The sequence below is a fragment of the Parasteatoda tepidariorum genome, chromosome 3 (assembly GCF_982258835.1).
Source record: "Parasteatoda tepidariorum strain Cologne lab strain chromosome 3, Ptep-v5.0, whole genome shotgun sequence".
NCBI classification, from domain to species: domain Eukaryota; kingdom Metazoa; phylum Arthropoda; class Arachnida; order Araneae; family Theridiidae; genus Parasteatoda; species Parasteatoda tepidariorum.
The window spans coordinates 121595854-121618216 of NC_141757.1; the positions used below are offsets into that span (position 1 = coordinate 121595854).

At 28.3% G+C, this 22363-nt stretch overlaps 2 protein-coding genes across 9 annotated transcripts in view; one reads left to right on the top strand and one right to left on the bottom strand.

The window, feature by feature from the left end:
• LOC107439462 (rhophilin-2) overlaps positions 1–6283 on the bottom strand; it is a 103486-nt gene extending 97203 nt beyond the window's left edge. Inside the window, exon 1 of one of the 2 annotated variants that reach the window (XM_087160015.1) lies at positions 5948–6283. In XM_087160015.1, coding sequence (XP_087016141.1) covers positions 5948–6040 — 93 coding nt within the window. In that variant the 5' untranslated portion in view covers positions 6041–6283. Of the gene's footprint in view, positions 1–262; positions 338–5947 lie in introns of those variants that run through there. The other variant, XM_087160017.1, reaches the window with a different exon arrangement.
• The window catches only part of LOC107439463 (NAD-dependent protein deacylase sirtuin-5, mitochondrial), a 52911-nt gene that overhangs the window by 15473 nt on the left and 15075 nt on the right, over positions 1–22363 (top strand). The window contains exon 1 of one of the 7 annotated variants that reach the window (XM_016052068.5): positions 21678–21797. The exons of 3 other annotated variants lie outside the window; for them this stretch is intronic. The gene's annotated coding sequence lies outside the window, so the exon portion shown is untranslated. Of the gene's footprint in view, positions 1–21677; positions 22058–22363 lie in introns of those variants that run through there. 3 more of the 7 variants (XM_016052064.5, XM_016052066.5, XM_016052067.5) reach the window with 3 other exon arrangements.

The following is a 22363-nucleotide window of genomic DNA, read 5'->3' on the forward strand; positions in this document are numbered from 1 at the left end:
AATTAATGGAGGTAATTAAAAATTAATGGCAGAAGAAATTAATGAAATTAGGTGCACAGAATTATCTAATAACAGTTAGATACTGCCTAAATTTATCATGAATAGAATGTGTGTACCTCCATCGCCACATAAATTCGACGAAATACGAATCGAAAATGGCGTCTGAAATACCGGACTAGCGGTGACATTTTTTTCTTAAATCCCTTTTTATGACTGCCCACATACCTTCGATCTTATTGACCAGATTCAAAAGTAAACTTACCAGCCGGTATCCAAAGTAGAACGCAGTCCTAACGGACCTCTGAAATTACATATACCGTTGAACATTTAAAAATAACGCTGAAATCTAAACCAATCAGAACCACGATTGGGTTTCAATATCGCCCGGCTTGGCGATCAACCGCAATCACAACCTGGCGAGAATCAAGGGGCACCCTCAAATTTAGTCTACCCCGCAAAAGAAGATATCAGCTTAACAATGGAGGATATATCCTAAATTCCAAATCTAGCTTTTTTCCAGTTCCAGGGGAAAAAATGAATAAAATAAATGGTTTAAAAAAACAGTTTAAAAACCTATATAGTACTCTATTTTTACTGCCATCCATTTATTAAATCATATCGCTTCAATGCTTAATTGGCCATTACCGTAACGTATCGCCGATATGGTTGAAGGGCACAAAATATTTGATCAATAATTAGGTTACTGGGCTGTAACGATAAACTGATGGATTTCTGAAGTAACACTCACTGGAACTCATTCATTTCCTCTCTATATTTTATCTTTTAATTTCATAAAATGTGATGATCAGCCTGATAAAAATGGAGAAATAATTGGTCAGAAAGCTTTTATCGGCCCTTCTTTTATACGCATTTCTATAAGAGAGGTTGTTTTTAAATGGGAAACTAATGAGAGTGGGAATGAAGTTGTTACTAATTGTATGTAGGGTGCTTCAAAACTTTTAGGGGATAGATCCTGAAAATGAGAAACTGTCTATGCCTGAATTCTAGATTTAATATATCAGTTAAAAGCCAAAAATTCGCGAAGATATTAAGTTAAAATCAGTGAGGAGCACGGCAAAATAAAATATGTTATTGTATATAAAGGCAAAATAAAACATGTATATGATTTACGGATTATATATGATTTAATGTGTATATGATTTAATATATATATAGTTATAATGAAATATATATATATGATTTAAGACTGAGATAAAATATATTAATTAATACATTTTTACATTGATTTATTAAATTCTTTTAATTTTATAATTTACAATTCATAATTCAAAACCATATTTCATAACTGAACCGAAGATATAATGGCTTTTATTTTTAAATCTAATCCAGAAGACAAGGGAACTCCTTGATCAAGTATCGGGAGAAATTTGCCTTCGTGGAGGACTTTTTGATGGAACTGAACGCACATTTGCTTTACATGGAGAGGAAAACCACGAAAGCCTCCCACAGTTAGCCTCACTATACCAATATTGTGTAAATTTCTTTTGCATTTAATGTTGTCATATGTTATTTCATTTTTCAGTTTTTATATAGTAACTGTTAGGAAGTTATTTGCCGATTTATATTTTTTTAATTTTATTTTAATGCTTTAATCTCATGCACCTTCGAAGCATGGGTGGAGGAGGTGCTCAAGTGTTCGAATGCTATGGAACTAACAATAACTGAAGCAAACCGATTTTTGTGTATATATATATAGATATATTTTCAATTTTAAAAAAAATCTAAATTCCTATTTTAATTTCATTTTCATGTGAATAATTCATTTTCATGTGAATAAAAAAAAGAAAAGGAAATTATTCCTATGGTAAAAAAAAAATTATTATTATTACTAACAAAACATAGTTCATTTTTTCAATGTAAATAACTAATGTTTAAAATTTGATGACCTAAATCTTCAATACTAAATAAATAATTTCCTTCACTCAAATATTTATCTGTTTAAAATAATCATTTCATAATGAAGCCATAAAAATAATTTCAATAAGTTTAATATAGAATCAAAAAGCTCAATTATGCTGGATCGGGTGCTTGGTGGCGCTTTTTTCCCCCTTCTTTGCACGCAACTGCCATCCATTAATTTTAACAAATTTTTTGGCAAGCAAGGGATAAAAAATTTATTTTAGTACAGTTTCCATCAGTTGATTCTGTTATGTTAAATAAAAATCTGAGAGTTTTTTTAATTTTTTATCAATCATTTTACCTGATTTCCTATCAGCAAAGCGCATTCTTTATTAACTCTTCAGCCATACTGTGACCAACTCGACACCGTCTATAGAATGCCGTGGCCCCTAAAAAGGCCAACATTCCTAAACTTTGAGTCATTTCAAACCCCCTTCCTTTTATTCTCGTTCTTTTATCACCATCATTTACCCATTGGCGCCGACAAACCAAAAGTTTTAAGTAGTTTCTCATCTTCAGAAATACGATAAAAATGTAAACACATTAGTGGAAGCAAATGTGTATTACAAGAATAATTTTCCTCTGTGAAAGAATTGGGTCATTTTAGAAAAAAATCATTATTCTTTCGTTTCGTTTGAACGAAGTGACAACAGCGCTGGAATCTTGAATTACACAATCTCTGTCAGGCCATAACGTGAGTCCAGAAAACTTCAAATACATATTTCTAGAGGTTACAATTTTCATGTCCACAGAAGTCATAAATCGAACTAAATTTCACCGATTGACTTGAGATTTAAAATTACATATTTTACAGAATACGTAGAATTATTTCATTTTATTTCCTTTTTTTCTATAAACAAATTTCAGAGCTTTCGCGAAAAAAAACTAAAACAAATAAATATATATATAAAAATGAAAATAGTAGACTGCAAAATTATTTCAGATTCTATATTCGCATATAGAAGTGGTGGAAAACTTGTTTTTCATCCTTATTAATAATTCGCAGTTTTGTCCATATAACCTTCAAAAAGAAAGGCTTATATGTTCATGAAAAGTTATTCAGGCGCCATTTAGTTTTGCATAGCTTTGAAGAAAAAATTTTTTATAGTTCACAAGTTGTATAATAAAAGACCTTTCTCGGAATTATGGTTTATTCCATTGACTCCCTGAATATTCTCGCTTTCTTCTATTGACATATTTATTATTATGAGCCATTTATCTAACGAACAATAAGGCCGGACAGAATCCATAAAAATAGACTGACATTTAACTATTAACTTTAAACCTAGCATGGGGACTAAATGTTTGGAGTAAAAAACATGAAATGTTAAAAAAACAATTATAAACATAAGATTCAAATTTAAAATTCATTTTTATATTAAAACCAAAGAAAAAGTGTTTTATAGCATGGTTAATACCCAAAATATCGGAATTAGATAAATGTACTAATATCGATTTTAAAATTGCTCATTACATAATTTCAAAATACGTATTATATAAAAATTATTAAAATTTCATGTTATTGCTGCTCGCTATTTTATTTTCTCCTTAAAGCAACCCTAGTGGACCAGAAATTCCCTCAAATGGTCGAACCTGATGATATATATATACATATATATATATATATATATATATATATATATATATATATATATATATATATATATATATATATATATATATATATATATATATATATATATATATATATATATATATATATATATATATATATATATATATAATAGCATAATTTGCTTTGGCTATATTGATTCAATATTAAAAAGCACTCTTTTTGGCGGATATAATCGTGTGAGCTGATAAAAAGATTATATCTTTTATTTTCCGGATTTTTCAAAAATGTTTGTCTTTTTTCCCCCTTTTTTCATTGTTCTGTAATTTTTCCCTTGTCTCCTCTACATTTTGAACTTTATATATATATATATATATATATATATATATATATATATATATATATATATATATATATATATATATATATATATATATATATATATATATATATATATATACACTCAGTAGCCGGCGTGTTAATAGGATAGGGGTCCCAATATTACAATACTTCCAATTCAATAGGAAAATTGTATTTATTTATTTATTTTGCAAAAGATAAAAGTGCAACAGTGTAGACATCATTGATCTGAGAAGATAAAAATTCAGATTAAATACAAATTCCCCTAGATATTTTCTATTATTATCTCTTGGGGAAAAATTTTTTTTAGCAAAAGGTAAGACTGTATAGACATTTCGGGAATGTTGGAATTCAGGTTGTTTAGATTTATAAGATATATTTAGATAAGACAAATAGTTTTTATCTACATAATATAAAGAAGTGATAATTTTGGTTTTGATAACTTAAAATTCTGCGAAATAAAAGTGAAAAGTTTCTTCTGAGGCAACTACAAGCCACAAATATTAAGATTGAAAATTCACAAAAAGTAGAGAAATTAGAATGTAAAAAGAGTTACACAAAGTAAATATGTATAAGAGGAAAAATTAAACCCATAGAGAGGATATAATCTTTTAATGCAATTTAAAAATTTAGTTAAACTAAAATTTTGTTGCATTATTAAAAATTATGTTATTATTTTAATAAATTTGCATATAATCTGGATTGGATTTTGACTTTTCACAGTATCTTCGTCATTAAAAAATAGGATAGAAATTTATTCATTTTAATTAAGGGTATTTTAGTTATTTATTTAAAAAAAAAATAATAATAATATTCTTCCACTTTATCAATACTAGTCTTAATCTTATAGAATATCGTACGTTTAGAAAATCACATATCATTTTATAACTTTACATACAAACAAAACGTTTTTTTAAAGAGGTACATATTTTATGAAATATTTACAAATAACTAGATTTAACTCGAAAAATGAAAAATATCGAAGCTAAATGTTTATTAAAGACTAATTATTGATTACAACTAATTCTTTCAAAAATAAAAATAGAACTTCCAATTTTTTTAGCATAAAATTCTGTAAAATTTTTAATTTATTACGAATCTGAAATTTAACAAGAAACGTTTAACGAAATAAATATTTTTACACTTGAATTTTACATAAATTCACACCACATAAAGAAAAAATATATCGTGTTTTTTTTGTTCTTCCATGTGAATATGTTTATATTGTTAAAGAAGCGTAACAGTTCGTTAAACAATTTCTATGATCAGTATTAAAAATCTTTACAGAATCATAGATGAGGCTGTTTTTACTTTTTATGTAAACAATATTTGCATTTTCATTACGAAAAATTTTAAAATTAGATCCCAATTTATGTGCATTATACAATTCTTTACTATGAATTAGTTTGTTATCCAAAATGCTGCTTTCGAAGCCTTTTTTCTTCTTTAAAAAAGGTATGTCAAAATTTGACAGACAACATACTTTTAAGAAAACGATTCATTTGTGACGAATCGTTTGGAATGAATCCTTGGATGAATTGTATTTTAAACGGCTATGATGTGTCAAACGCAAGCGACATTATATACGAACGGTAAGGAAATCAAACGGTATAATAATTATAAAATTCTAAGCAAAAAGAAGGAAAAATAAATAAATAAAAAACAAGGAAGAAAAGTATAAAGATTTTTCCAGACAAGGAAATACAGAAAAATTGCATATGCATTTATGATTTATCTAAAGGAATTTTAATGATTGCAGAAAAACTGATAAAATTTCTGTTGTTATTGCAAAACGTACTTATCAACCAAATTCTACTTTAGGAATTGTTTTTCCATTCCACCTTCAGAAAAATTAATGTTAAATTTTATTTATATTCCTTTTTTTTTTCAACTAAATTAACCGCCTACATAGCATATTATTTTTGTAAGAATTAACATAATATAACTTTCTCTCAGATTGAAAATAAATGTTCAGAAGAACAATTCTGAAAATGCGAAGATTTAGCGCTTAAAGATATTTTTAACTTACTATCACCAGTCATAAAATTCTTTATGAATATACAAATATTAAAACAAATGAAATGCATAACTTACTCGGATTTTTTTCCAATAATATCCAGATTTATTTTCTGTATTTGCATTCACATCCGAAGTTCCGCAATCACTTTTTTCGCTCATATTTCGCATTTAAAATCCGCGCCAATTTAAAGACAACTTTTTCAAAAGAAAATTCTCTAAATTACACGGAAAAAATTCCAAGATAGGCTTTCTGTATCTTTTTACAAAGTGCAACAAAAATTTCCCAACAAAGTGTTTTTTGACCGGTGTTTGCTCACATCACTACCATCATCCTATGCAGATCAAATTGTAAACAATGACAGGTAACTATGGTAGCTTCACGTTCACCGTTCGACGAAGCAGAGAGCCTGTGGCCATGCAGGGTTGTAATTAGATACCAGCAGGTTAGATTTCTTTTAGTTCTCTAGATTTGGCGACTTATCTCATGAGGCATTTTTAACTTCATATTTCTCATTTATTTATTCTTGCGTTTCCTTCATTTATTAATTAGTATATTGGGTATTATTTACAGTCTTGAAAAAAGAACACAGCGAAAAACTACTAATAAATTCAAGATATTAGGTTTTAACTATCAGTTTAGTTTTTAAAATCATATTTTAACCAGGGGTGAGGAGTTGAAGTAGTTGGAGTTGGACTCGAAATTGAAATTAAATTTGCTCAACTATTTAAGAAAGTTCTGTAGATTAAAAGAGGAAAAGAAGTTTTTGCTGCTATGAAAATTATTTTAACTAACTATATTGGTGCTTATCTAAACATAACCGATAAATACGAATATTGGCACTGTGCTGTGTTGTCAAAAAATATCTTTAGAACAAATATTATCGCGAAGTTTTTCCAATTTAACAAATTCTATTATTTTACTTTGGACAATATTTTAGCTGCCCAAATAAAATGCATCAACCCTTACAAAATATTGTGTTCAATAAGTATCGTTATGTATAACATTTGCGTTGTGATATTATCTTTTTTTTATAAATTACGCTATCGGTAATAATCACGATAATATCATATTCGATAATTATCAATAATGATTGCGGTATTATCGTAATCGATACGTATTGTTACAATTAAGGAGCACGATATGTTTGTATGCGATACACCTAATCAAAGTGTAAACCAGAATTTGAGATGGTTCCTACACGTTTCAGTGGGCTGACTAGGCTCCATGGTCCCTGTCAAGTACCCAGAGCCGTTTTTAAGGATGGGCCAAGTGGGCCCTGGCCCAGGGCCCCGAGTTCTAATGGGGCCCCCAAAAGTCTAAAATCTCATTGCATTAATTGTTTTTTTTTTTAAAATTCTAACTCAATTATTATTTATAACTTAAGAGGGCCCCCAAACCCCACTTTTTTCTTCTTTTTTTTAAAGTTTTATTCAGAGCTGAGGCCCTCTGAAGCCCATAATATACATATTTTTTTCTTTCTTACACTGTTGGATTCTTTTCAAAATCTAATCGCAGTGCTTATAAATATAAAATTGTTACTCTTCACTTTTCTAACTAAAAGAGCAATAAAAAGCTCTTTCCACTAATGAAAATATCCCCACTTTCATAGCTACCACCCACAGAGTTGTCAAATAGCCTTCTCACCTTACACTGTGGGAAAATGTCTTTAGCTTCTTTATATTGCCTAGGGGCTCTATTTTCCTAACTTCGAAAATATCAGATATCCACAGAAACACCTCTTTGTCTGATTTCTGCTCATAAATTTCAAGGAAGAAAAATTTCTTGGGCTGTAAATAGGGGGAGAGTCTTCTTAGAATTTCCATTGGGTCACTCTGTCTTGAGATTTCCATAGTGCCTTTAAATTGGGCCTCGTTCAATTCTAAATTTTCTTTCATAGAAAATGTATATATATTTTTTTATTTTTTATAAAAGCATTTTTTTTTAATCATCTTAAATATTTCAACTAGCCTAATAGTTTTACTTGCTTAACTTTTGTAGTTGATTTTATTTTGTTATTTTTCAAATTAATCGTAAGAGAATCCGTGAATTGGAATTTCTACATCAAATTTTCGTTGGATATTAAGAAGACATAAATCTTTCACGTTGGAGGTAAGCAAATGTTTTTATTATATCAATTTTGGTTGTGGTTAGGGAAAACATGAAAGGTTTGCGCAGTTTTTTATATATACGTTGTGATTTTTTTGTTTATTTATTTAAATGGCCGGCCAATATTCAATTCCCTCTTTGACTGGCCTGTCTGCCAAAACTCTTGATTTGTTCTGTTCTGGATGAAATTGAGATTAAAAATTTAATTTTATTTAAATTTTACTTACTGCTAATAGACAGAAACGACATATGATTTTGTTTAATCGAGCATTGAAATCAAATGATCATCAACTAAACAAATGTTTAAACACGAGAAAAAAACTTTTTAAAACTCCTGTATGACCAAATTTTCCACGTTTCCCCTAAATATGAAATATGTTTAATTTGTAATATTATATTTCGTACACAAAATTAATTTATTTAGTTTGCTTATGATTTTATTGTTTATTGATCATATTCGTTTCTATTTTTAACTCCCTGATTTTTGTTGTTATTATGTGTCTAAAGTTAATAAGGCTTCTCAAATTTTTAATTAATAAGACTTTTAAATTTCCAAATCAAGGTCGAAACAATTTCTTAAAATTGTAAATCGAAACTATATATGAAATTTTGACAGCTTTGTTTTTATTTTAAACGTGTGCATTTAATTTAATAAAATAAAAATAAATGAAAAAAATATAAATAAATGCCTGAATAAAATAAAAAGCTTCGTTATCATATCATCTTTTCAACAATTTGAATATTAATAAATTATTTAAAAATAAGCAAATTTTTAGTTTAAAAGGTAAAATTTTTTTAAATTTGTTTAAAAGGTAATTGTGCTCCATCATTCGATGATGAGACTATTTAATATCTGTTCCTAAGGATCAGAATTCTCTTTTATTTTACTTTATTGTGTAATATATTTAATACTTTCATGTGATATGCTGCAGTTTTAAATGCCTAAAAGATGACTGAAATTGTCAATTCAAAAAAACAATTAATACTTTTGAACATGAATTTAAATAACTCCATACGTTTTGTTTGACTATCTCATTTTACATTATCACAGTATTTAGAGCAGACAATTACTTGTCGGTGTGGATGATATAAGTAAAAGAAGCATACAAAAAAATAAATAATAATAATAATATTTCAGTTAATGCCCTCAATATTATATTTTTAAGCTTCTCGCAAAAATGTGTTTAAAAAATAATTGTCACAAACAAATTAATATTAAGTAAGAACGAAACAAAAATGATATCAAAATATGCTGAATCACTAATGAGATAGGTGAGATGAAAGACATCGAAACCAATTTGATTGAATAGTAAAGCTAGAAGGTGTTTCTAAAATCCGGAAATCAATCAGGTTTCAATATTTTTTAGTCACAAAATTTATCAGGGGCTATTCGTTAGATTTCAATATGGGTTATGTTTTTTCTTTGATTAAATATTAACAAATATTTGTCTTTTAAAACCTTTCATTCTATAGTAAAAATAATTATTCTATAATTGTAATTCTAAAACTAATTGCTAACTGATATAAAGCTTTAGTGTGTTTCATTGATATATTAAATGTCTTCTATCGGCGGAACCCCGACATTACGATTAAGGTAATTAACATTATAACCTAAAAGCAGACTATTTTTAAAATATTTAATTAGAGGAATGTAGATTTTTCATCTTTTTATCATTATCAATCTTAAATAAGATTTTTTATCCGACAGTTAAATTTGCAGTCCTTGTGTTATATCTAGTCTAGTTTTGAATTTATTTTTGGTGCATATACATAAGCTAAAAATGAATAAGATAAGCCGAATTATGGTTCACTTTTAAATGAACTGAAGATACTTGTTATAAACGTTGAAAATTGTAATTTGGAAAGCATTTTTCCAGAATGTCAAATATTCAAATGACTTAATTTATTAAATTAAAAAAAAATTATTAAAAAAATATCCGCAAGGCAGGTGTGTATATTTGGGGCTGATGATTATGAAATCTAACACAAAACTGTGAGATCGTGGGTTCTATTCCATCTGATGACAGTCTTTAATTACAATTTATTAATACTGAAAAACGTTTTTCTTATTTTTTTTTAAGTATGCATGCTAAAAACTAATAATTTAACAATTATTTGAAAAACTAGAAGGCTCCGCTCCCTGTTCATTTTGCTCATTAACCCTCGTGGTTGCTTCTGCATTTATTGCAGAATAAGAAGTTAAGAACAGATGGATAAGAACAGTTTATTTCCATTTTTTTTTCTACAAAAATTACGATTGAATTACCATTTATATTTTGAAGATGACTAAATTTCGGCAAATCAATAAAATTGGTACCAATTAATAAAATTAGAAAATTGGCACCTGCCGCAGAGTTATTACTCAATGAAGATGGACTCAAGGAATAGAGCATTCTCCTCTGAATGAGGTGCACCGAGTTCGAATCCCAGTGATGGCTGGTTGATATGAATTTCACACCCAACTTTTACCGACCACAGTGCTGACGTGAAATATTCTCTGTTATAGACGGATCCTGGGTTAGAGTCCCTTTACCGTCAGGCTAACCGGTAAAGGCACTCGTATTCTTCCTCTCTATGTACCGTTAATGCGGGTTAGTTCCATCATAACGTCCTCCATGAAGGCAAAAATTTCTTCCAATACTTTATCCTGGAGTTCTCCTGTATGATGGATTGGGTTCAAAATTACAAGGCTACGGAGCTGAACATTAGTAGTCGTAAACTCGAAATTGATTGGGCTGTTATAAAATAAACTAATAACTTGGCCACGATAGCTTGGTTGGTAAGGCTACGGACTCCTGCTCGTGAGAATGGAAGTTCGAATTCAGCCGGTCGAATAATACCCATGTATAAAATGGTGACTGGTGCATGTTAAATCTGTCGGGGTCATAAACTCCTCCAAGTTCTTATGACAATTCAATACCTCTGCGAACAGATCCAGGAGTTTCCTTGTCTTCTGGATTGGTTTTAAAATTTCAAGGCTACGTAGCATTACGTAGCTTTAAACATTGGCTCAAAATTGAGTCAGTTTTTCAACGATTATAAAAAAAAAAACTAATAATCAAACTGTATTTTCTTGTATTCTTTCTAACTCCTAGCATATTTTCTGCACACCTTCATAATTTGATGTTTCTAAGTCTTACAGATTTTGAGCTGCAAAGCAAACTGTATGTCTTACAGGAAATTGATTTCGATGATGTGATAGAAGATTCGCCTCTCAAAAAGCGCGAAAAGTATTGTTACCTTAAATTTTCGATAAAAATAATATATATAAGTTTTTATAATTAATTTATATGTTTTTTACTCTTAAAATAAAAAAAAATTATTCAAAATAAATTATTTTTCTCTAAATTTACTCATAAAGGGCCCCCAGATAATGACAGGCCCAGGGCCCCTATAAACATAAAAACGGCTCTGCAAGTACCCAAATATTTATAAATATGGGAATAAAAATATTGCTCAGAAGAATATTATGATCATTATTTAAATTTTAACCTATCACAATCTTATAAGTAATTTTATCTCATTTTGATCACAAATGTTCAAAATCAGATTTTAACACTTGTAAACTTATGTTTTATTAAAAAAGAATACAGAAAAATTTTGAAAAATCAATATTAAAAAAGCAATTGTTTAAAGTTATCTTTTGATACCGATCAGGATAACCGGCAAGTAAATACCCAACACTGCACTAAAAAATAAAAAAAATAAAAATTAAAAATTAAAAAAAAAATATGAAATTAAAGACTCAATTATAATAAAAAGAAGAAACTTATTTATTATGATTATCATAGGAAGAAAAAAAACATAGAAATTTCTCATTTTTCTTGAAAAATTCGACAAAGTAAACGTTCAAATGAAGAAATTAAATATTTAGCTATCGTTAACTGAAATTTTTCGTTACAAAAATCATTGAAATTTTTTATGAAAAATTGAAATTCAATTAAAAAATACCTTCAAATGAAAAAACTTATTATTCAAGTGTCAAGAGCTTATCATTAAAAAATCATTAATATTTATTTTTTCCTCTGAAGTTCTGAAAGGTTAACATTTCTTAAAATCAGTCATGAAAATAAAGAATTAATAACAATGCATATGAATACATTTTTCTTTTAAAAGCAATTTACAGTGCGCAAAATAAAATACGAACCACCCTTAATAACTTTTGATTTAATGATCGGATCTTGACGTTCTAGGACTCAATCTTAATGGTTCGAGAGGGTGACCTCAAATCTGCTAATTAATTAGTGCAGACGATGTTTTAAATTAAGAAATCAAACACCTAAGCGTACTTTCTCTTAATGAACATACCTTTTTTCAATAGATTTGGATTTCTGACCCCCAAAATATAGGGGACAGCCGTAATCTGGGAAATATTTTCCCAATAGTTTGGTTAGAAGAGGGGTCCAAAGTTTGAACCCTTTAATGTTAATTTGATTTTTCGCTTATTTCGCTATATCTCAAAAAACTTTTTAAGCGAATTGAAAGTGAGTTGCACGCAATTATTAAATTCATTTGTCCGAAGATAATGCGAAGCACGTAAATATTTATTAGTTTTTATTATTTTATTTAATAATAATCGAAAAAAAATTGAATTGTAAGTTAGAAAGTTTTTTGCGTCATACTTAAATTTGTAATTTTATGTGGCAAAATACAAAATTTGAGCGAAATGGGTCGAATATGTCTGGAGTTCTCAGGAACTATCCAACCGTTTTCCGTCGAATTCTGTATTTTGCCATTTAAAATTACGTACTTTAAAATGATGTAAAATATTGTATTCCTTACAATTCAAAATTTTTTAGATTATCACTAAATAAAATAATAGAAAAATAATAAATATTTACTAAAATTTACTTTTTGCTTGAAATTTTCTTTCTCCGAGATATAGAGAAATACATAAAAAATTAAATATACATTAAGGGGTTCAAAGTTTGACCCCCTCTCTTGACCAAACTATTGGGACTCTATTTCTCAGATTTATTGGGGGTCAGAAATCCGAATCCGTAAAAAAAAAAAAAAAAAAAGATATGTTTATTCAGAGGAAGTACGTTTTTGTGTCTGATTTCGTAACTTAAATTATGGTCTGCGCTTATTGATTAGCCTTTTTGAGGTCACCCCCTTGAACCATTAAGAATGAGTTCTAGAACGTGAAGATGCAATCATTAGATCAAAAGTTATGAAAGGTGGTCCGTTTTTTGTTTTTTTTTTGCGCACTGTACAAGACGAAGGAATTCTCAAATATGTTTTAAAAAAAGAATAATTCTTCAGAACTAAAACCAAATGATAGATGTTTAAATGCGAGAGTGATTCATTTCGTAGCTGTGGCAGGGACTTTAAAAAAAAAATTAATACAATTATTCATATTTTGGAAAAGCAAGGTTTGTTTCTATAAATGCTACCAAAATTAATAGAAAATTACCATTAAGTTTTGAAAAAAGAGCTCATATTCACATTCCCCTCCCCCTCTCGTTTTTTAGACATATTTAACAACTAATATGCTCATAAAAAATCAATCGAATGACAACCCATTATTTATATTTTTCTCATTTTAATACTAACACTCGATAGACTGATTTCCATGTTTTTCGATGAGATTTCTTAATTTTGAATCGACATTTCAAAATTTTTGCGGCCTTTTTTTATTTTATTTCAGTCAATACATTGCATAGTCGAAAGCATAGAAACCAAGAACATAGTATTGAACTTCATCAAAATTATACCTCTCTAAAATTACGAGTTTAAAATCACAGAACACGATTTACTAAAACTTCGATAAAAGAAGGGGGGGAGAGAAGAAGAAAAAGAATGTGAAGAAGTAGTAAGAAAGAAAGAATTGTTTTTGCAATAGGTGTGGGAGATAGTGATAAAAATAGTTTTTCGTATAATCGTTATAGAAAAAGAAAATGAAGAAGGAGGTAAAAGAGTACTTTGACCTTAACAGAGCAAAAATTCCAATTCACTGTTGAAATCAAGAAAAAAGTTAACAATTCACAAAAAAAGAAAGAAAGGAACAATAGATAAGTATTTATGCTTTTCATAATTCTTCAAGTTTTTTTTTGGACATTTTATAAATTAAATAAAATGAAATAATCTAAATCAAATAATTGCCGAATCGCGTAGTGGATTAGATGTAATATAAGTTTAATCTTATAGAGACAATTACTATTTTGTTCAAGGGATTATTTGTATTAGTTTTCTATATCTAATCTGCTCAGAATTAATATTTTTTTATGATTCGTTCAATTTTTCAAAAATTTTTGTAACTTTTCTTCTTTTGAAAAATAATAAACTTTATTGTAAAACAACTACATGTTTTCCTTATTTGTGGTACTTCGTATATGTATTAATTATGGTACCTTTATCTAAATTTCGAAGTCTCGTCGATTTGTCGTCAAAACTGTACGAAAATAAATAAATAAATAAATAAAAATTCATTAATATTTTTTCATTTTAATTATTCACTAACTAAATTGAAAATTTTTCTTAATAAACGCTCATAAAAGTAGTAAAGTGTAGATAAAAGTTATCAACGCATTGTTATTGCTAACTATTATTAATAACAGGATTCTTTTTTAGAAAATATTCTTCTTTTTTTCATTATGATTATTTTAAAAGCTAAAATTTTTATTATCTTTTTAGATTTTAGTACAGTTTCTAAGTAATGGAATACTAGTAGTTGATATAACTGGTGGAAAGCTGGAAATCGTTTTGAAATTTGTGGTATGGGCCCAGCAAGTTGCCCCCCTCTCCTCTCTAGGTGAGCTTCAGCCGCCATCTTGACTTTACGGAAGGGAGGGAGAGATGGCTAAAGAAGGAAAGCATTTAAACTTTGCAATCTAGACAAGTGGTGTATTCATTTAAAAATCAGGACAATAGGACTAATATTTCAGAAGTTATTAGGGATTTAATAAATACGAAGTATAAAAATTGATTTTTTTTATTTATTATTAAACCTAATTACGCGACTGGCGGTATTAACGTCGCACTAGAGCTGCACAATGGGCAATTGGCGACTGTCTGGGAAACATCCCTGACGATCATCCGTAGCCATGCCATCACGATTTTGATCCTTTCCAGAGGGGATTATGGCTACCCCGCTCTGGTAATCCGACTACCATTTACGCGACTGATAATTCTGTAGATTTGCATGTGCTGTATTTAATAGGCATATTTAATAGACAAATAGTACTCAATATTCAATAGTAGCACGAAAATATTCAATCGGTCTATATAACAAGAAAATAAATAAAAATGCTCATGAAAATGAAGAAAAGTATGCAAGATGACATAAATTCAAACAAAACTTAGAATTGCCACACGCATGCTTAATTTAAACTCTTCCCTCCATTCGATACCTGCAACTAATCACGTGGTTGTGCATGACGTTTTAATGTTACAGCTTTAACGCTTGGTTTTACTATCACTCTGAATCCATTTTCGGATCAGATTTAATTGGACGCCTGCAAGCGGCGTCTCGATAGTGTGTCGTACCTGATTGGCTGACCCAAGCATTACGTCGCTTGCAAGTACATTTAATTAATAAAACACTTCCATACTTTTTTTTCACAAAGCAAAATGCTTAACATTTATTGCTTCAAAGGCTGTAGATTCCTTTGGTAAATAGTCCCAAAACAAATGGAAGTAATAAAAAAACAAAAAACTAATGAACATAAAAATGAAAAAGCAATGCAACTAAGTTTCTGACAAAACACGGTGCGCAATGCTATCTACATTGTCACCATCATATAATTGATCTCGAAATTGTGGTGCCTTAACCTCCATGACCCTGTTGCTCGAAATTCTGTTGCTGGAGGGCTTTACATTTTAATTAATTTTTATTCCGCAAACATTTTTATATATAATTGAAAGAACTTTTTCGTTCAAATCTTGCATACATTTAGATTTGGATATTTTTTGACTATTTAATGTGTGATTCAGAAATTGACAAATTTTTCAGTCTTTCCCAATGAAACTAAGTGTTTTTGGTAGGAATTTTTCTTTAACTATTCGTTTCGTTTCATGTTTTCTTTTATTGACATTAAAAAATATATATATATATTGAAAAATTGCAACTTGAACCAAATTGGATCAATCTAATATTTTGTACAGCTATAAACATTCCCAAAACATCTTTGAGACTCCTAGACAAAATCTAAATTTCGGAATCTAACAGAGATCTCCCAAATTACTAAATATCCATGAGATAACTGTTATCCATATGTGAAAAATCCAAACCGTGAGATCTCTAACAGATATTTGGATATTGCGATATCTCTTGAATATCCAAGAGACTATGATTTATAATGCAGAGATTTATCGTAAATTATCCCGCACATAACATTGATATCTAAAAGATACATTTTATGTAAGGCACATTTTTAGCCTTTCTTGAAAAAATTATTTTTATTATTTATTTACTTTTTTTCTACTTTGAAGTCGTCTAATTATTTCACTTAATTATCTAAATTAATTTGATTACTTTGAAATCAAGTCGTAAAAGTATATTATTTTAATACAAAATAAATAGTCTATGAATAAATTGACCAAAATATAAAAGTTTCCTTTTGAACATTTTTGAAATTTCAAATCATATAATTATACAGGCGAAATCACGAGCTTGACAAGCAAATCTATGTGAGAGTGTTAGGTTTTGAATAACTTAGCTAGTCTCATGCTCTCGATATTACACGATTTCTTCAAAGTGTTAATTCTATGAAACAAGAAGATTCTAAATCGATTGTAGAAAAAAGCCTAGGGCTGAATTTTGACACATTAAGCAAAATATTTGCTAAAAAGAATGTCACGATTTTCTCACGTTTATCAACCAAGTTAAATCGCTTATTTATGACGAAAAGAAACAGATTTTGAGTTTTAAGAAAGTATTCTTTGTATAAAAAAATATCCTATAATATGAACGTGAGATTAAAATATTAGGCCAATACAGTTAAAATATTTAATGATAAGTGCTTGAATTAAAAAAAAAATTTTTAAAATATCGATAAAAAAGAATACTCTTTACGTTTTATCAATACAATTGACAATTGATTTTATCAATAGTGTTTGCATTTTATATATATGTTTAGACACACAAACATTATAAACAGAATGGATAACTCGTAAAAAATATTATATAATGCTTTTTTTTTTCTTTTTTTCTAAATGCGTACTTTTTGAGGTACAAAATATATTCAGGTCAACGACCAACTTCAGAGCCCTTCAAATATTACGTAAACATGGTTTTTTTTTTTTTTTTTTGGTTTTTTTGTTGCAATATTGAATTTCCTTATCCCCCTTATTAACACAATTAGGCAACTCGTAACCCCTTCTCATGCTTAGATAAAAGATTCGCGACTCTTATTTCTTATTCTTCTTATTATTATTACTTTTTTTTTACTTTAGTTTTTATAAAAGCATTTTATTTTAGGATTAAATTCAGGTAAGAGCTGTAACTTATTGCATGAAAAAAATTTACACTTTTATTCAATTTATAAAATTTTAAGAATTTTTATTTAATAAATTTTTGCGTTTTTTTTTTTTTTTTTTTTTTTTTTTTTTTTTTTTTTCGGTGGTCAAAACTTTGGACCTCTTAAGCTAGCAGAAATTTTTCCTACTTTCTCTTTCCTTAAACTTACACTTTTATGTTAAATTTGAAATTTTTTGTAGTGATTGTTTGTATTAAAAAATTTGAAAATAAGGTTATTTAAATCTACAACCTAAGCATTATTTACAATGATACGCATTCTTTCAATTTAACATTCAATGAAACGAATAACAAATGTATTTGGAAAACTTCGCAAGCATGCTATGATTCTACCCAAAAAATAACAATAACCTGCGAATTTTTTCCCCAATTATAGCCAAATAAGGGATAACACTAAAAACGTGGCAACCTTACACTTTATTTATCTTGTGATATTATTTTACTAAATTTGTTTTCGGCTCACGACCTGTAAATAATTTACAAATTGCAGAAAACTGTAATAAATTGTGAAATTTCGCGTAAATTTGACTAAAAAAAAATCACAATAATGAAACTTCCTAAAGTATCAAGCCTGTTCACACATCGCCTCGTAAGCATAACATAAGCGGATGGATACATCGGAAGTTTTCGAAATTTCTTCCGGTTTCAAGAATTTGTTAATGTTTACATTCAGCCAACCATCAATAAACACGTATAAAGGGTTATAAATTCATGAGTAAAGAAAGAAAGAATAATCACATCATCAAAAAATATTGAATAACTACAGAGAAAGGCTGGATTAAAAAGGCTGGTCAAAAGAATACTGCGATGGGATGCGAATTTCATTCATGTCTCCATAATAAACTGGTTTTTGATTATTTTAACATCTTTTTTAGCTCTGGTTGTCTTAAATGATTCACCTGATTAAATTTTTTTACTCAATCTTAAATAATTTACCAACGAACATTTTTTTTTAAAAAATTCAATTTATCAAGTTATTTATCGAGTTAGTATTATTTAACAATATTCTTGAGTTTCTTAACAAGTGGAACTGAACCGTAAATACGAAAACTATTATATTTAAGCAAATCAAATTATAGTTTTGTTTTAATATAGATGACATATTATTTAGTTTCTAAAATACTCGAGTTTTAAAAAATTTAATGTTTAAATTAAAATAGAATTGAACTACCTAGTTATTAGTTAATTATACTAATTTTAAAAAAAATATCTCTGTTACAAAAACATCTAAACTGGTTTTAATTTGCTCTTCGGATATCTTTGGAATTTTTTCTTGTTGTGCATAAATCTTTTATTGTTTGAGTAGAATATTATTTAATTGAGAACACTGTAGAATCTTATGCTGGATGTGCATATATTTTTGATTTATTCATATATCACCTTTATTTTTTTTCTTTGTTAATATTTGAATCGTAATAAATTCTTTATCAGAACAAAAATGTGCACATCAAATTAATTATTATTCGTATATTAAAAAGTATTGCTTATTTTCAAAATTATCTTAGCCCCCCTGTCGGGTGATTGCTGACCCCCTGTCGGGCTAAGTCTAGCGCCACTCTTGGCTGGTCATTGGAAAAGAAAGCACACCGGAAGTTGCTAAAGGAACGATAAGGAAACATAGAAGGAACGATAAAAAAAAACAATTAAAAAAAAACGTTGTTTATTTAATTCAATACAGTCAAATTTCTAATATATTTTAAAAGGATTCCTATATTAAAATGTTATAACCTCTACAGACTATTATTTATTCATTGAAAGATTACCATCAAGTTTCAGTTTTTACAGAGCCATTCTTTACCAGCTGTTAGGTCAGTGCTAGCTTTTGAACTGGAAAAAAATATTCTGTCGGGCATAGGAAAACCGCGAGGAAACCGTCAGAAAAACCGCGGAAATCTCTCACAGATATCCTGACAGCAAGGGGACTCCAGCCCATGATCCGCCTGCCACTGAGGATATTTTCAGACAGCGCTGTGGTCGATACGAGCCGGGTGCGGAATTCGTATCGACCAACCACGGCAAGGATTCGAACCCGGTTCACCTCATTGGAAAGTGAACGTTCTATCTCCTGAGCCACCACGGCTCGATTACAATATATTTAAAAAAAAATTGCGAAGTTGCTGCATTGAAAGTTGGACATTTTTAAAGAAAAAAATAACAGAGGAATTTCGAACTGCATATCATTTCGCCGGTTTGCAGTCATTCTTACATCATAACAAAATGGCGCTTTGAAAAACTTTATTTAAGTAAAAAAATAGAGTTCAATCATAACATGCCTTTTTAAAAATCTACATTTAAATAAAAAAAATGCAAAACTAAATTAAGAATTCAGTCACAATATAATCTCTTTTTTTTTAATTTTATATTATGCCCTAGAAATTATTAAAACGATGATAAGCACAAAAATTATTTTATTTTCAGTTCTATATTTGCAAATTATTAAATGGTATCCTTCCCCCACTTTTCTTTTTTTACAGGACTAATAAGGCAAATGTGAATTGACATTACATAAAACAAAATTTATTAAACAGATTCAAAAAGGAAGATATGTAAGATTAATAATGACTTTATGCCATTATTAATTTTATTAAATGAAATTAAACGAAATAAGTAATATTTTTTAAACTCATGTTATTTTGTTACAGATACTTGATGTCTCGAATAAAAATGCACCTTAAAAACCCTGTTTTCTATCTTTTATTATTTTTTCATAAATGTGTTATATTCATAAATTTGTAATTAATATTTACCTGTTATTATTATTTTTTTCATGAATGTATCCTTTTTTATTAAATTTCTAAATAAGATTAAAAAAAAAAAAAAAAAAGAATAGAAGAAAGGAAACTATATACGTTACTGAAACCATATAAATAACCATATATTATCGAATCAATGATGGAGAAACAAATTTCAGAAGGAAGTAAATAAAGAATATGCATTTTCATTAGTTTTATTCCGTTTCGGGGACTTAGAAAATCCTTTTACCGCAGTACCGACTTTTGTATAAGAAGTATTTATTACCACAAGATCACTAGCACCTATAATATACTACTTAATAATACAGTACTTAATACAGTACTTTTTCATTCTTAAGTAAAAGGTTTTTTGTGACAGTTTGTGAGTAGAATATGTTTAGTATACGTAACTGCAGTGTTATAAATGCATAATGCCCACTTTTTTTTCTCTCTCCAGAGTTTATTTTCTTGCGTTTATACAGTTATTCAAAAGTATACAAATATAGTGCTTTTCTCCAAGGCGTTAAAATGATCCTCAGTAAATGCAGTGTTTTAGAAGTGGACTTATTATGGAACCAAAAATTTGTTGTTTGCATAATAAATATGGATTCAAATAAAATAGATTTCGTTTTTTTATTTTTCATAAAGATAAAAGTTTTGTAGTGTATTTTAACAAGCTGGGGTTTTGGTGCAGCTTATTTAATAAATTATTTTCATTTAGGCAAATCATTTTTCCTTAGCGCTGAAAGTGACTGTTTTAAATTTATTACAGCTTTTCCAGTATCTTTAACGATGATTATTTCATACAAAATATGATAGAAGAAGTATGAGCAGGTATTTGGCGCCTAAGAAGTAATTTTTCTAAACGCCTTTCTTTTTTTTCTTTTTTTTTTTTTTTTAATTAATGAAAACATTTCTTTTTTAATTCTTAGATGGCAAACTTCTTCACTCATTTTTTTAAATTTTTATTTTATCTGAGAACAAGTAATCAAATTAAAACTAATTAAAGCAATATGAATTTTCCTTATTATGAATTTGCAAAAATTTAATACAAAAAAAAAAAACAAAAAAAAAAAAACTCCGTTCAGGCTCCGTTACTTTCGCGTTGTGTATTTTTATCCAGATGGAATCACTTTGTAAGGATGCGTGTCATTGACGCTGATTTGTTCTGACACAAGTGAAAGAACTGCTGGCCTTCGTATATAGCTGCAAAAAATTATCGAATTAACGCAGTTTGTACAAGATATACTACATTTGTTAATTGAGAAACGTTCTCTTTGCATAAGGGGAAAATATTCTCAAGTACCAATAGCTCGAGTGCAACAACTAACAAAATTAATCCAACCAGAATTTAGAGCATGATTTTATTTTTCTCGAAGCGTTTTTTATTTTCGATTGCAATTGAACTTCTTGGTTATGTTATTTCAAAGGAATTAGCGTTCGTATTTTTTATTTAATCCTTTTTTAGTGTGTTTCTTGATACGTAAATTTATTTTGTCACGTGACCTGTTTGAGCAGTCAATTTGTTGCCAACTAAAAATCTCTCAACGAGCATTTAACCTTTACAAATGTAACTGTTACCCGTTTGTTATTTATTTATCTTCTGAGGTGAGAATATCGTGTTTTCTGCTACTGATTAAATATCATTTAATTTATATCAATTTGATTAAGACTTAAAAGAAATAATTAAACATCTTCTTTTTATTGATGCTTTTACTTCTTTCTGTATGTAAGGTTTTTTTTAATATTCAGTGGTAACATCAGTATTAAAGTTGAACTTTTGTTGAGTTTTTTCGTAGTTTTACTTTACTAACTAAAACAGTTACTTTTTCATTAAGAACTGCAAACTTAGTATTCTGTAACTTACAGTAAGATTTATATTCATTAAATAATTTCAGAAAATGCTTCTTTAAAAAATAATCTGTGACAATAGAAATCAGCTACTTTGTTTTTAAGTATCATACAAGCTTTAATATTTTCAAATCAGATATTAAAAATAAATAAATCACTATCTGGGATGATTAATTGAATAATACATTACTTTGTTGAGTAAAATTGGGTGTACATACTTTATTTCTCTAAATTTGCTAATCGGAATGTGTCTGTAATATTTATTATACCATTAGTTTTTTTAATCAAGTTATACTAAAGTGTAAATATTAATATTCACATCT